At 46.0% G+C, this 13265-nt stretch overlaps 1 protein-coding gene across 1 annotated transcript in view; it reads right to left on the minus strand.

Annotated features, from left to right (window-relative positions):
* The window catches only part of GRK7 (G protein-coupled receptor kinase 7), a 38723-nt gene extending 27730 nt beyond the window's left edge, over window positions 1-10993 (minus strand). The window contains exons 1-2 of the mRNA XM_002759535.6: window positions 10302-10993; window positions 8430-8867 (exon numbers count right to left, since the gene is read on the minus strand). Of these exons, the coding sequence (XP_002759581.1) occupies window positions 8430-8867; window positions 10302-10913 (1050 nt within the window). The 5' untranslated portion in view covers window positions 10914-10993. The remainder of the gene's footprint in view (window positions 1-8429; window positions 8868-10301) is intronic.
* Window positions 10994-13265: the final 2272 nt, after the last annotated feature.

The following is a 13265-nucleotide window of genomic DNA, read 5'->3' on the forward strand; positions in this document are numbered from 1 at the left end:
GGCCATTGGGGGATGGGCTGAAAGTCCTAACCCTCTCATTTTGCCTTGGCTTTTCTGGTGACCAGTCTCCATCCTGAAGCTTCCTAGGAGCTGCCAACCATCAGTTGGCATATACAAAAAGATGCTTTCACTTTGAAGATTCCAAGGACTTTAGGAGTTGTCTGCCAGGAAATGGGATGAAGGCCAAATTACATATTTCACAATATCACAGCCCCCCAATATCTTCCATATATAAATCTGTCTCAGAGTCTGTTTCCAGGAAGCCCAATCTGAGACACCACCCCAACCTCTTTGCCAAGTGAATTCCTATCCTTGTAGTATCATGTAAGTTGCATTTCCCATATGGTTTACTTTCTGATTTTCACATATTAAGTCAAATCCTTGTTGGAGAGGCCCAGGTAGTGTCTTCCTAGCACTTATCATAAGTGAAATTTAATATTTATTTGAATGATTCCTTTTTTTGCGACAAAATCTTGCTCTGCCATCCAGACTGGAGTACAGTGGCACACTATCTCTGCTCACTGCAACCTCCGCCTCTTGGGTTCAAGCAATTTTCCTGCCTCAGTTTCCTGAGTAGCTGAGACTACCGGTGTGTGCTATAATGCCTGGCTAATTTTTTGTATTTTTAGTAGAGATAAGGTTTCACCATGTTAGCCAGGCTGGTCTCAAGCTCCTGACCTCAAGTGATCTGTTCATCTTGGCCTCCCAAACTGATTACAGGCATGAGCCACCACGCCTATCCCTCATATTTAGAACAGTCCTGGCATGTGGGAAACACTTGATACATATAAGTTGAATAAATAAGTGAGTGAATGAATGAATAAAAGCATGCCTTTTGGATGAAGGAATGTTAAAAGCAATTTCAAGCCTGTAATTATATTTTTGAATGCGCTTGGTGGTGGTAAATAATTTAAGAATAGATTTTAAATTTCTGTAGGTTCAAAAGTTAGTAGGAAATAAATTTGGTCAATGCTGGTGGTAATCGTTTTGGTCAGACCAAAGTGTGACCATGACTTCATGCCTTCGTGTGACCAGGATGCCTCTCTTGTGTGGCTTTCTTAAGCTAGATCTCAGAAGTGAACTCTTACAGAGAAAAAACTGGGGGGCAGGGTCATGATGGTTGTGATATATGTAGGTGTTAGCTCCCAAGAAAACATGTTCATAGGTATTTTAAAAATCACCTTTCCAGGCCAGGAATGGTGGCTCATGCCTGTAATCCCAGCACCTTGGGAGACCAAGGTGGATGGATCACCTGAGGCTGGGAGCTCAAGACCAGCCTGACCAACATGGAGAAACCCCCTCTCTACTAAAAAATACAAAATTAGCCGGGCATGGTGGCATAGGCCTGTAATCCCAGCTACTTGGGAGGCTCAGGCAGGAGAATCGCTTGAACCCGGGAGGCGGAGGTTGCGGTGAGCGGAGATCACACCATTGCACTCCAGCCTGGGTGACAAGAGCAAAACTTGGTCTAAAAAAAAACAAAACACCTTTCCAGTATGTCTCTAACATTGTATTTGGTACAATAGATACTTCAAAATAAATATAATACTTAACCTCTGTCTCCCATTATCCCTCTGAATGTGAGGAGTTGATCAGAGACTTAGAGGCAGGACAAGGTAAGTAAACATTTAACAAGCTTTTGGGTCACTATTCTAACCTCATTCCCACTCATAACAAAATAGCAAGTTTTAAAGGCTCATGTTGCATAAAGCCTGAAGGTCACTGCTTACCAAATAGAATTCTGAATTTTAAAAGTACAAACATGATCCTCACTGTCCAATATTCCTAATTATATTTACATGGAGTCTTTTAAACTGATACAAACTAGTTTCACTGTGTGCATGTAGATGTCAGCTGAGCACACGCAGAAGTGCTTATCACATTTATTAAAAGTGCATGCTGGCCGAGCATGGTGGCTCACGCCTGTAATCCCAACACTTTATGGGAGGCTGAGATGGGTGGATCACCTGAGGTCAGGAGTTCCAGACCAGCCTGGCCAACATGGTGAAACTCCGTCTCTACTAAAAATACAAAAATCAGCGGAGCGTGGTGGTGAGTGTCTATAATCCCAACTACTCGGGAAGCTGAAGCATGAGAATCACTTGAACCCCGGAGGCAGAGATTGCAGTGAGCCGAGACTGCACCACTACACTCCAGCCTGGGCGACAGAGAGAGACTCTGTCTCAAAAAATAAAAAATAAAAAGTGCATGTGACAGTGACTGGAACATGTTTAACTGTACTGTGCTTGTGGGTAAGAAGCTGACTCTGAAATATTAGTGGCCCTCATTCCCTGTGTGGTGGGCTGATTCTTTTCTGAAGTCTTCCTTTCTCAGAGGTTTAACTAGGCTTGTGGTTGGTGTCCATATCAGACCAGACTGGGAAGATATGCGAATATCACACGAACTTATTCTGTCTGAGTCTTACTAAGTGAAGAGCCTTTTATAGCATTAAAAACCATAATGCTGGCCAGGCATGGTGGCTCATGCCTGTAATCCCAGTACTTTGGGAGGGTGAGGCAGGTGGATCACGAGGTCAGGAGATCGAGACTATCCTAGCCAACATGGTGAAACCCTATCTGTACTAAAAATATAAAAATTAGCCGGGCCTGGTGGTGCACGCCTGTAGTTCCAGCTACTCGAGAGGCTGAGGCAGGAGAATCACTTCAACTCGGGAGGCGGAGGTTGCAGTGTGCCAAGATCGCACCACTGCACTTCAGCCTGGGCGACAGAGCAAGATTCGATAAAACAGAGCAAACAAACAAAAAACAGCATAATGCTATGTGTTGCCATGTGCATGAACTCAATAAGGTGGAGTCAGAACTGTGAGTGCTTTTGAATCTGATGTGCCTGGATTCCTATCACATACCAGTACTGTGACTTTGGGTCTCAATTTCCCTACCTGTACAATGGAGTTAGGAACAGTACCTAACTCAGAATCTTTTTGTAAAGGGTCCCAAGAGGCTCAGCTTTTACTCGCAGAAAAGCGTTACCCACTTGGAACTCTTAGGTCGCATCATCCCTTGATTAAGGGATCAGAAAGGTTCTAAACTTTTCAAACCATTGAGGTAACAGCAGTTATTAGGGGCCTCACTGTTTTGTTGTTTTTGTGCCCATTTGGCATCCAGTCTCCATCTTTCGTGTTGTGATTTTCCTGTGGAGAACACATTCTTCCGCTCTCGATCTGTGAGATTTACAAGGGACGAATCTTCTTGTGGCTCCTGGGACAGGCAGTGATCTAGTCTCGGCCAATGGGATTGGTTGTGATTGGACACGTGACATGAGTTGTCCAGTGAGAGCCCTCTCTGGGAACTGTGCAGGAACTATTCATAAAGAAATGTTTTCCCTCTGTGGGCATTGCTCAGTTGGTAGGAAGTGTATAAAGTGGCGGGTGGCTTCCATGCAGGGAGTACCTGCCTGAGAGTGAGGGCAAAATACAGAAGAGTGAAACTGGGAAATAGAGATAGGGACTCCCAGGGACACTGCTCAGACACCTGGATCAGGCCAGGGCTTCTTAGTAATGTATTGAACTTCTGGGCCCAAAGTGCTGGGATTACAGGCATGGGCCACCATACCCAGCCCAAGCCAAGAGATTTTTAACAGAGATCTTGTCCGTGAAATTACTGAACTGCCCAATCTATACCAAAATCTGATATTCTGTTATATTTAGCAGAAAGAAATCCCAACTTATACAAGACTGAATGAGTCTCTGAGAACAAACTAGCCAAATTTCCAAAGCCACAATGCCTTAACTTTTCTGGAAGAACCACTCAGACTCAATGCAGAGTTCAACCTCCATCTTCAGGGTTATTTTTCCTTGTCACTTCTTCTGTCTTAACCTGTTTTCCATTGCTTATAACACAGTGCCTGAGACTGAGTATTTTATAAGGAAAGGAAGGTCGAGGGGCCATGTCTGGTGAGAGCCTTCTAGCTGGTGGGAACTCTCTGAGGAGTACTGAGATGGCTCAGGGCACCACGTGGGGCTGAGTGTGCTGATGTGCTAGCTCAGGTCTTTCTTCCTCTTCTTATGAAGCCACCAATTCCACTCCCGTGATAACTCATTAATCTATTAATCTATTCACAATGCCAGAGCCCTTGTGATCCACTTACCCCTTAAAGGCCCCACCTCTCCAATACTGCCACATTGGAGATTCAGTTTCCAACACATCAAATTTTGAGGACTCATTCAAACCACAGAATGAATGTTCACAGTCATTCTTTAACACAGTATTTTGACATCACAACTGAATATTAGTGGTTACAGAAGCCCTGTAGGTTATCTGTCATTTTTTCTGTGAAATGTGAATATACTGACCTTACAGTCTACTTGGGAGCCCAATTGTATGTGTGGGAGCTGCAATGAAGAGGAAAGTAAGGGGGTTTGCTTAGCTGTGTGGGAGGGTAAACAGTGAAGAAAGTAGACCTTCCTTTCTCCTCTCTTTTATGGCTTCCAATCTTGCTCTCCATCTCCCTCCCCTCACCCTTGCTAATGGTCCCCTGGGCTTCCATGGCAGGCCCAGAAATTGGGGCATAAAACTTCTTGGCTGAGGCAAGTGGTCTAAACCCCAAAGTGTGGTCTCATGGGACAGAAAGGGACACAGAGGTAAAAGGGCTGAAGGTCTGTAGATAGTGAACCTCTCTGCTAAGCACGTGCCTGGTAGCGTACCACACTGGGGAGGCACAGAAAGCTTCCTGCAGGTTCCAAATGAGCCAGAGAGCTGCACACAGGAGCCATGGAAGGAAATGTCCTTCCAAATGGTCATGGCCCATGAACAGAGCCCAAGGAGACAGAGAAGGGAGACCGGAGAGAGCCAAAGCTCTGCGTGTCCCCTAAGCCTCCAGTGAGTGGAGATACAGCACCAATTAGCGTGATACCTGTCCACAGGTGACTCACAAGGAATCCCCCTGCTATGCACAAAAGACAATACAAATGCCAAACTGTGCAGCGCTGCACTTCAGTTCTTTCCAGCCTAGGTGGACACGGATCCATGATTCACAGCATTCCTGTGTTCACAGGAATGTCCCAAGGCCGGCTTCTCCTTCCCGCCCATGAGGGAGACAGTGTTACTTCAGTTCCTCCCCGCACTCTGCCATCATCCACTGTCTTTCCTTCCCACAGGATCAACATCTTCTCTGCTGGCTTTTGCCTCAGCATCTAAACCTGCTGTGCCCTCCCCATCTCAAAACTCCATTTCCCCACTGTGTCCCTGTGGGAAGTCAAAAAAGGTCCCTCTTCAAAGTTTCCTTTCTTGTTTAAGAAAAATTCATAAGCGTTAGAAATAATAGTTTGTTTTAAACACTTTCTTCAAAAGCCTTCTTGCCGTTTTGCTAAAAACCTTGTTAGACATGCTTACAGGCACACAGTACATTCTATGTCCTTGTACTTTGACCGAGATATCTGTGCTGGACATGCTCACAGGTATGTCCCAGCTTGCAGTCTATGTCCCCTCCTTATTTGGACTTCCTTTTTTTTTTTTTTTTGCTCTCCATTGCTTTTACCTGTTTAGAAAAGTTTCAAGTCATTCACCAATCAGGTTTTAGTTTAGATTGTGAGATCTGGCTCCAACCAATGAAGACCAGACACAGCAGTAAGGACAACCCCAAACATGTAAGAAATAAATCTGTCTGCTTTCCTTTGTTCATTGTACTCTCCTGGCAAAATTGCTAGTGGGAGTACCCTCTCTGCAGGAAGTAAAAAGAACGGCTTTGCTGAGAGATCCTTTGTCCCAGTACTAATTTTTCTTTGCAACACCAAAAAGAAAAATTTTATACCTAACAGTCTCCTTTTAGGGACCAGTCTTCCTTTCCAGAGTCTCATTCCTTACTTCTAAATCAATCCAGTCTCCACAGTCTGAGTTGAGACCTCATGCCCTGACAGTGATTTCCTAATCACCAGTTCCCACTTTGCAGTACTTGACACTTTGACCACACCCTCCTCCCTGAAATTCTCTTCTTTGGCTCCTATGGCAGAGGCTGTTAGTTACCTGCTCAATATCCAGGCTTTCTTCATCCTTACTAACTAGAACCCCCTCCCTCACCCGCTCCAAGTTCCACATCTACAACATGGGCACACACGGCCTGGACATGAGCTGGGTGATCTTCTACTCAGCCCAGATATAATTCAGTAATTATAATTACTTAATTATCACTCCCTTTTTAACCAAAGAATGTTCAAGAATGTCATTTGTCAGCTTCCCCTGCAGCTAGGGGCTGGCCAGATCATAGTCCCAGCCAGTGATATCTGAACTAAAGCTGTTGGATGGAGCTTCAAGGAAAGCTCCTTAAAGAGGGGGCACACTCAACTGCTGCATGCATGCCCATTTACTCCTGATCCTTCCTCCTTTCTGCTGCCTGGAACATGGCCCTGATGGCTGGGGCTACAGCAGCCATCTTGCAACATGTGGAAAAGGCTAAAATTACAAAGAGCAGATCCTGTTATCCTGCAGCTGCTGAATTAATGCTGGCAACTGCTTGTTTCCATACCATGTTACACAAGAAAATCAAACCTCTGTCTTGTTTAATCTGTTGTTATTTGGGTTTTCTAGGATATGCAGCTGAAACCCATCTCTAACTGACACAGCTGCCATGACTATGCCACTCCTGCCTCCTCCTACTTCTTAAACCTCTTCAGGGCTCTTTTCTTCTATATCCCCTACATGTTGGTGTTTTTCAGCATCTGTTCCTGGTCTTCTTCCATCGCTCTTTCTCAGTGACTCAGTAGGTGCCCTGTGCTTCCCAGACCATGATGATTCCAAATCCTCATGTCTATCCCAGGTCTTTCTCCCCAGCATCAGGCCTATAGGTCTAAATGCCCAGTGAACAATCTCTACCTGCCCCTTCTACAGGAACCTCATAGACAACATCACAATTAATCTTGCCAGCTTGCCTACCAATCTGCTCTTCCTTCTGGCTGCTGGAGCTAGAGACCCTCACCTTCTCTGACCCCCATACCCAGCTGGTCCTGAAGTCCCATCAGATCTCATTGCAAGAACTTCAGTTTGCTCCCACTTCTTCAATCCCACTGTCCTCTATAGATCCCCATTATCTCTTGCCTGGGTCACTCACTACTTTAGCCTCCTAACTTCCCCACCTCCCGTCTACCTTCCAAATTGTTGCTGCATTGATCTTTCTAAGACAGAAATCTAATCATGTCATATCCCTTCTTACAACCCCTCAAGAGCCCCTATTCTCCTACAAGAAGGCATTCCAGTGCTTTCGTGTCTTGTCAATATCCCTTCCATTACAGCCTCATAAAATCACCACAACAGTTTCCCAAACTTGCCATGATTTTTCTCATTTCCTTTGTGCCATGTAGGCTGAAAACGGTCCAAAAATAAGGTTTTAAGTAAGCATTTGAGAGCCAGGTTTGAGCCCTTGTCTTCCTGTGAAATCACCCAGCTTTGTGTACAGAAACTCAGAGGTAAAGATGTGTAGAATTCCAGAGATTTTCCATTGTTCACTTAACATAATTGCTTAATTATAATTCCCTTTTCAACCAAAGAATTTTCAGCAAGTCACTTTAAACCAAACTGATCAAAATTTTCTTCTACATATTTTCATTTAAAATTTTATCTTCATCCAATGCAAAACATTCCCCCATTCCATGCTAAAAAGAAAAGGAGATATTTTACTTTTAATGTTCTAGGTATGAGAGGATCATTCGCTCTCTCTCTCTCTCTCTCTCTTTTTCTTTCTTTCTTAGACAGAGTCTTGCTCTGTTGCCCAAGCTTGAGTGCAGTGGTGCAATCTCGGCTCACTGCAACCTCTGCTTCCCGGGTTCAAGCAATGCTCCTGCCTCAGCCTCCCAAGTAGCTTGGATTACAGGTGCCCGTCAACACACCTAGCTAATGTTTGTATTTTTACTACAGAAGGGGTTTCACCATGTTGGCCAGGCTGGTCTTGAACTCCTGACCTCAGGAGATCCACCCGCCTCAGCCTCCCAAAGTGTAGAGATTATAGGCATGAGCCATCACACCCAGCGGGATCATTCTTTTTCTTATCCGATTAAAGTTTCACTCCTAGGATCATGGAATTTTAGGGTCCAGCCCCCTCATTTTCCAGAAAAGGAAATCAAGGCTCCAAGGGCTCAGGAACACAGCACCATGGAGGTGGTTATTGATGGGACACACCCAGACCCTGACTGTGGATTCAGCTCTTTCCATCTCACCGTGAAGGCACAGGCCATCCCCAGTCACAAAGAAGGCTCCCCCATTCCCGGTGAGAGGAGAACAAAGTAGCCTCCAAATAGCCAATGAAGCTAATCCTCTTACACCCCTCCTCTTAAGGCAAGATGACAATGTAAGCGCTTTAGGAAAAAAAAAAAAATCAAAGGAATTAAGTCCAAGGCTCTGCTTGCCTTGGGAATAGAACAGCCCTCTCCCCTCCTTTCCAACTCTGTGCCCCATACTTGGGGCAGGTGGAGAGTCACTCACCCTCTGGGTGATGGGCTTGTCTCCCTTCATCTCCACGGCCAGCCCCAGGTCGGATAACCTGCAGTTGCCAAGGTCATCCAGAAGCACGTTCTCAGGCTTCATGTCCCGGTAGACAATGCCCAGTTCATGGAGGTGCAGCATCCCACAGGCTATCTGGGCTGAGTAGAAGATCACCCGGCTCATGTCCAGGCCACGCGTGCCCACGTTGTAGATGTGGAACTTGAGGTCTCCCCCGTTCATCAGGCTCATGACAAGGCAGAGATGTGTCTTGCTCTCAAAGGCATAGGCCAGAGAGACAATGAAAGGGCTGCTGACCTTCTCCAAGATTTGCTTTTCCAAGAGAGCCATCTTCTCACCACCTTTCTTCTTCAGCCGCTTCTTGTCCAGTTTCTTGCAGGCATACATCTTCCCAGTGTTTTTCACCTGGACAGCACATACCTTAAAGGAGAAAGGAAGAGGAAGAGGTAGAGGTAGATGGTACTGGAGAGAGGTGGAGAGAAGCAGATGGAGGAGGTGGGTGGAGAGAGGGCAGGCTGTGGAGAAAGGAGAAGCTGTAAATAGGAAGTATTTTCAAGAAAAAGTGGGGAACACAGTGAGATACTCCTTCACCTCACTGGGTGGCCTTCATAAAAAAATACAGGGAAATATCAAGTGTTGGCAAGGATGTGGAGATATTGAAACTTTTGAGCATCACTGATGGGAATAAAACATGTGGAAAGTTTGGTGGCTCCTTAAAAAGTTAAACATAGTATCACCATATGACCTAGCAATTCCACTCCTGGGCGTACATCCAAGAGAAATGAAAACAAGTATTCAAACAAATACTCGTGCATGAATAGCAGCACCACACACAACAGCCAAAAGGTGAAAACAACCCAAGTGTCCATCCGCAGAGGAATGACTAAATGAAATGTAGTATATCCATACAATGGAATATTATGCAGCCATAAAAAGGAATGGAGTACTGACACATGCTACAGTGTGAATGAACCCCCAAAACATTATAATGAATGAAAGAAGCCAGACACAAAAGGTCACATATTGTGTGAAACATCCAGAATAGGCAAATCTCTAGAGACAGAAAGTGGACTAGTGCTTGGCAGGGCTGCAGGGGAGGGGGATGGGGAGGCACTGCTGGTGGGCACAGGGGTGATGAAAGTGTCTTGGATCTACACAGAGGTTTTGTTATCCAACATTGTACATGCGCCAGGTGCCACTGCATTGTACACTTTAAAACGGTTAATGGTTTGTTTTATATAAAGCAAATTTTATTTGAAACATTTTTTATTACTTAAAAACAGGAAGAGCTGGGCACAGCAGTGGTGCAAAACAGGTTCTCAAGATCAGTGTTTCCTTTTTTCTTTTTTTTTGTCACCCAGGCTGGAGTGCAGTGGCATGATCTCTGCTCACTCCAACCTCCACCTCCCGGGCTCAAGTGATTCTCCTGCCTCAGCCTCCTGATAACTAAGATTACAGGCGTGCACCACCACACCTGGCTAGAGTGTTTTCTTAAATATCCATTTTTCTCAAATTACCTTCATTACCACAATTTAGGGGATAAGATCTTTCATCACACATGGCTGTCATTCTCCAAAGTGTCTGGACATCTCAGCACGTTCCTGATGGAGACCCATGATAGAGAGTCTTGGCCAAGTCTATATTTTGCTTGTCTTTTTCATGCTATTTGTATTTTATTTCACACCTGTGGCTACAAGGACGGGGGCTGAGGAGACGGAGCTAGGAATCCTCCACCTGTGAACCTGAAATTAGTTCTAAATAAGTTCCCGAGATTAAAAAATAAAAGAAAAGCAACATCACCCCCTTTCACGCTCTATGCTTCACCTTCTAGCCTGGCTACTGGGAGACACTTACCTCCCCAAAACCACCTTTCCCCAGCACTCTGAACTCAGTGAAGTACTTGTCTGACACCGGTTGCATCTCAAAGAGTTTCCACTGCAGAAACTTGTCATAGAGGGGGCTGACCAGGAAATCCTTAAAGGGCTGCTCTTGCAAGAAGGCCATGGCCTCAGCCTTGGCCAGCATCACTGCAGCCACTTGCTCTTCCTTGGTGGCGGCTGCTTGGCACTTGGTGGCCACGGCCTGGCTGAGGAAGGGGTGTGGGTTCCCCGGGGCAGGGGCACTCGCACAAGTGGCCACTAGCCCCTGCAGCGTGCTGTCTTTGGTGGGCCCCTCCTCAGCCAGCTCCCAGTTCTGCACCTCCTCCAGGAAGGTCGCCACCTCGTGGAATGTGGGCACCGTGGCTAGGAAGTCACGGAAGAAGCGGCGACCGATGGGCTGCTGCTCGCACAGACTGTGGAAGTTTGGGGACAGCGTCTGGCGGAGCTCAGCGCAGCCCTGCAGTCCGGGCAGGGCCAGGCTGCGCCGCCGCCGCTGAAGCTCCTTACTGTCACAGTCCGACGGCTTCCGGGCCTGCAGGTAGGCTGTGTTGGCGATCAGGTTGTCCAGGGCCCCCATGTCCACCATGGCTGAGCACGGGGTGCGCTCCCACGGGAAGCACCGGAGGGCTGGAGGACTGCTGGCTGTGTCCCCTTCTTGGGTGAGACAACGTCCAGGGATTTACAGAGAGTCTTCTGGCCTGTGGGAGGGACCTGTGGAGGGTGTGAAAGAGGTTTCACTTGTAAGAAGCTTTGGCTATGTATAGCCCGCCAGGAACCGCACACGACAGGTCATGCTCCCACCTGCCAAGGTGAAAGCCGCTGGGACACCTGCCAGGGCCAGCAACCGCTTGGGGTTGGCTGCACCCTTGGTCTTAGGGTCTTTCTCCACATAGCCCTGGACCCTGAATATCCAGCTAGAACTGTCTTCCAAGGGAGTGATCACACTGTTGCCATCTAATTTGTTGCCGATGCAGTATTTTAACTTGTTTCTAATTTTACTTGTTTCCTAGTAGGCTCAAGCTATGGAAACTCCTAGGAATAGCAGGTCAGGCAGAGGAACTGTGAGAAGTTGGAGCAGTTTCTTCCCAGGGTCTAGCAGCCTGACACGAAGAGCAGGTTACAGAGGGGATGCTCTGAGTTTTGAGTCTGAGACCCTCTGTTCCCAGAGGCCTGAGAGTCTCCAGTGTTGGCCAAGACAGATGCACCCCAAATAGCCTGCAGAAATCCTCCAGCTTTCTTAGCTCTGAGGCATCTGTGACCTGGAGTCTGTGATCTGGGTTAAAAGAGGGGGCCATCTCCATCCAAAATGTACCATGAAGTGAATAAGCAGAAAAAGCCATATTCTTGAGATAGATGAAGGGAGTTGGCCTGGACGATCTGGGCTCTGAATGAGACAAGAATTTTCCATGATCCCAATGACAGAAAGCACGCCACTCACGGCATGCGGCTGCGACTGTTCCAAGGGCACAATCTAACGAGCAGACTCCGAATGCCCAGGACCCTTCGTGTGGAGACCAAGAGCAGTGAAGTGTCAGATGTGGCCCCTAGACATCTTTGTCCATGCTTCCCACTAAGTGAGGAAGTCTCCCTCCTCAGAGAATGCTCGGAGCTGTCACAGACCACGGCCTCATCAAGACAGAAATTGATCTAGACAGAGATCAGGCTAAGAACTTCTGCTCCAAAAATAACAACTTGTGTCCCACAGGGAAAGGATATTGAGTCTTTTTCCTCACAAAGCAAGCCTAAGGCAGCTTAAAAACAAAGCCATTCAGTATTATGCCAGAGAGTTTACAAGGGAAAAAAAGAAAGAGGGGAAAGGAGGGGGGAAGAAAAGCTGGTCAGTCTTTTTCCAAACAAACAACTGCGAGCATACACTTTGTGAAAACATAGTCAGTCCGACTGCCTAGGTCTGCCTGTCGGAGCCTCTGACTGTTCCCCCAGGGCAGATACACACTTGGCCTCATGCTACCAGGAATTATGTAATGAACTCGTGGGTGCCCTTTGGCTTTGCACTGCTACGCTGGAAACGATCACCTCTGCCGCGGAGATGGCCGATCTGCACTGGTGCCCGCTGCTCTGAACCATGCCATCTCCTTTGAAACCCACATGGGAAATGTTGGTACTTTCCTGTTCTTTATATGTTACCCTGGTCCACATCAGTAACATATAAAGAGAACAGGAAGGTATCTGTAGTGAAAAATCAGTCTGAGAATTTCTATAGAGGAGCAAATGCCTTTTCCTGTGGCTCTTAGGAATGTAGTGGCAGCCTTAGCAGCTGGAACCTTGAGAAAATGGTAGCATTGATATCACAGAGATATTTAAGCTCATCACTTGGGAAAAACATGCTTTCGCTGGTGAACATGTGTGCTGTGAACTGCCTGATTCCACCCACGCTAATACTTTATTTTATCCGTAAGTAATCACTTAACTCAGTACTGTCCAATAGAAAATAGGAAGTCACATATGTAATTAAAATTTTTCTAACAACTACATTAAAATGATAAAAGAAACAGGTGAAATTAACTTTATAGTTATATTTTAGTCAGCTCAGTATATCCAAAATGTTGTCATTTCAACATGTAATTGATGTAAAAGTTGCCAATGGGATATTTTATATTCATTTTTGTACATGTCCTGAGTTCTCAGAATCTGGTTTGTACATTACACTTACAATATATTTCAATTCAAACCAGCCAAATTTCAAATGCTAAGTAGCCATGTGTGGCTACTTATCGGAGAGCACAGACTTAACGTTTATGTAACTTTGTCATTCTTAAAAAGAGGAAGTTTTTCTTATCATCCCTTTTCTAATCAACAGTACTATAGATCTGAATAAATAACTCTCTTTTTTTTTTTTTTTTTGAGACAGGGTCTCACTGTGGCCAGGCTAGACTGCAGTGGTGTGATCTTAGCTCACTGCAACCTCTGCCTCCTGGGC

The sequence above is a fragment of the Callithrix jacchus genome, chromosome 17 (assembly GCF_049354715.1).
Source record: "Callithrix jacchus isolate 240 chromosome 17, calJac240_pri, whole genome shotgun sequence".
NCBI lineage: Eukaryota > Metazoa > Chordata > Mammalia > Primates > Cebidae > Callithrix > Callithrix jacchus.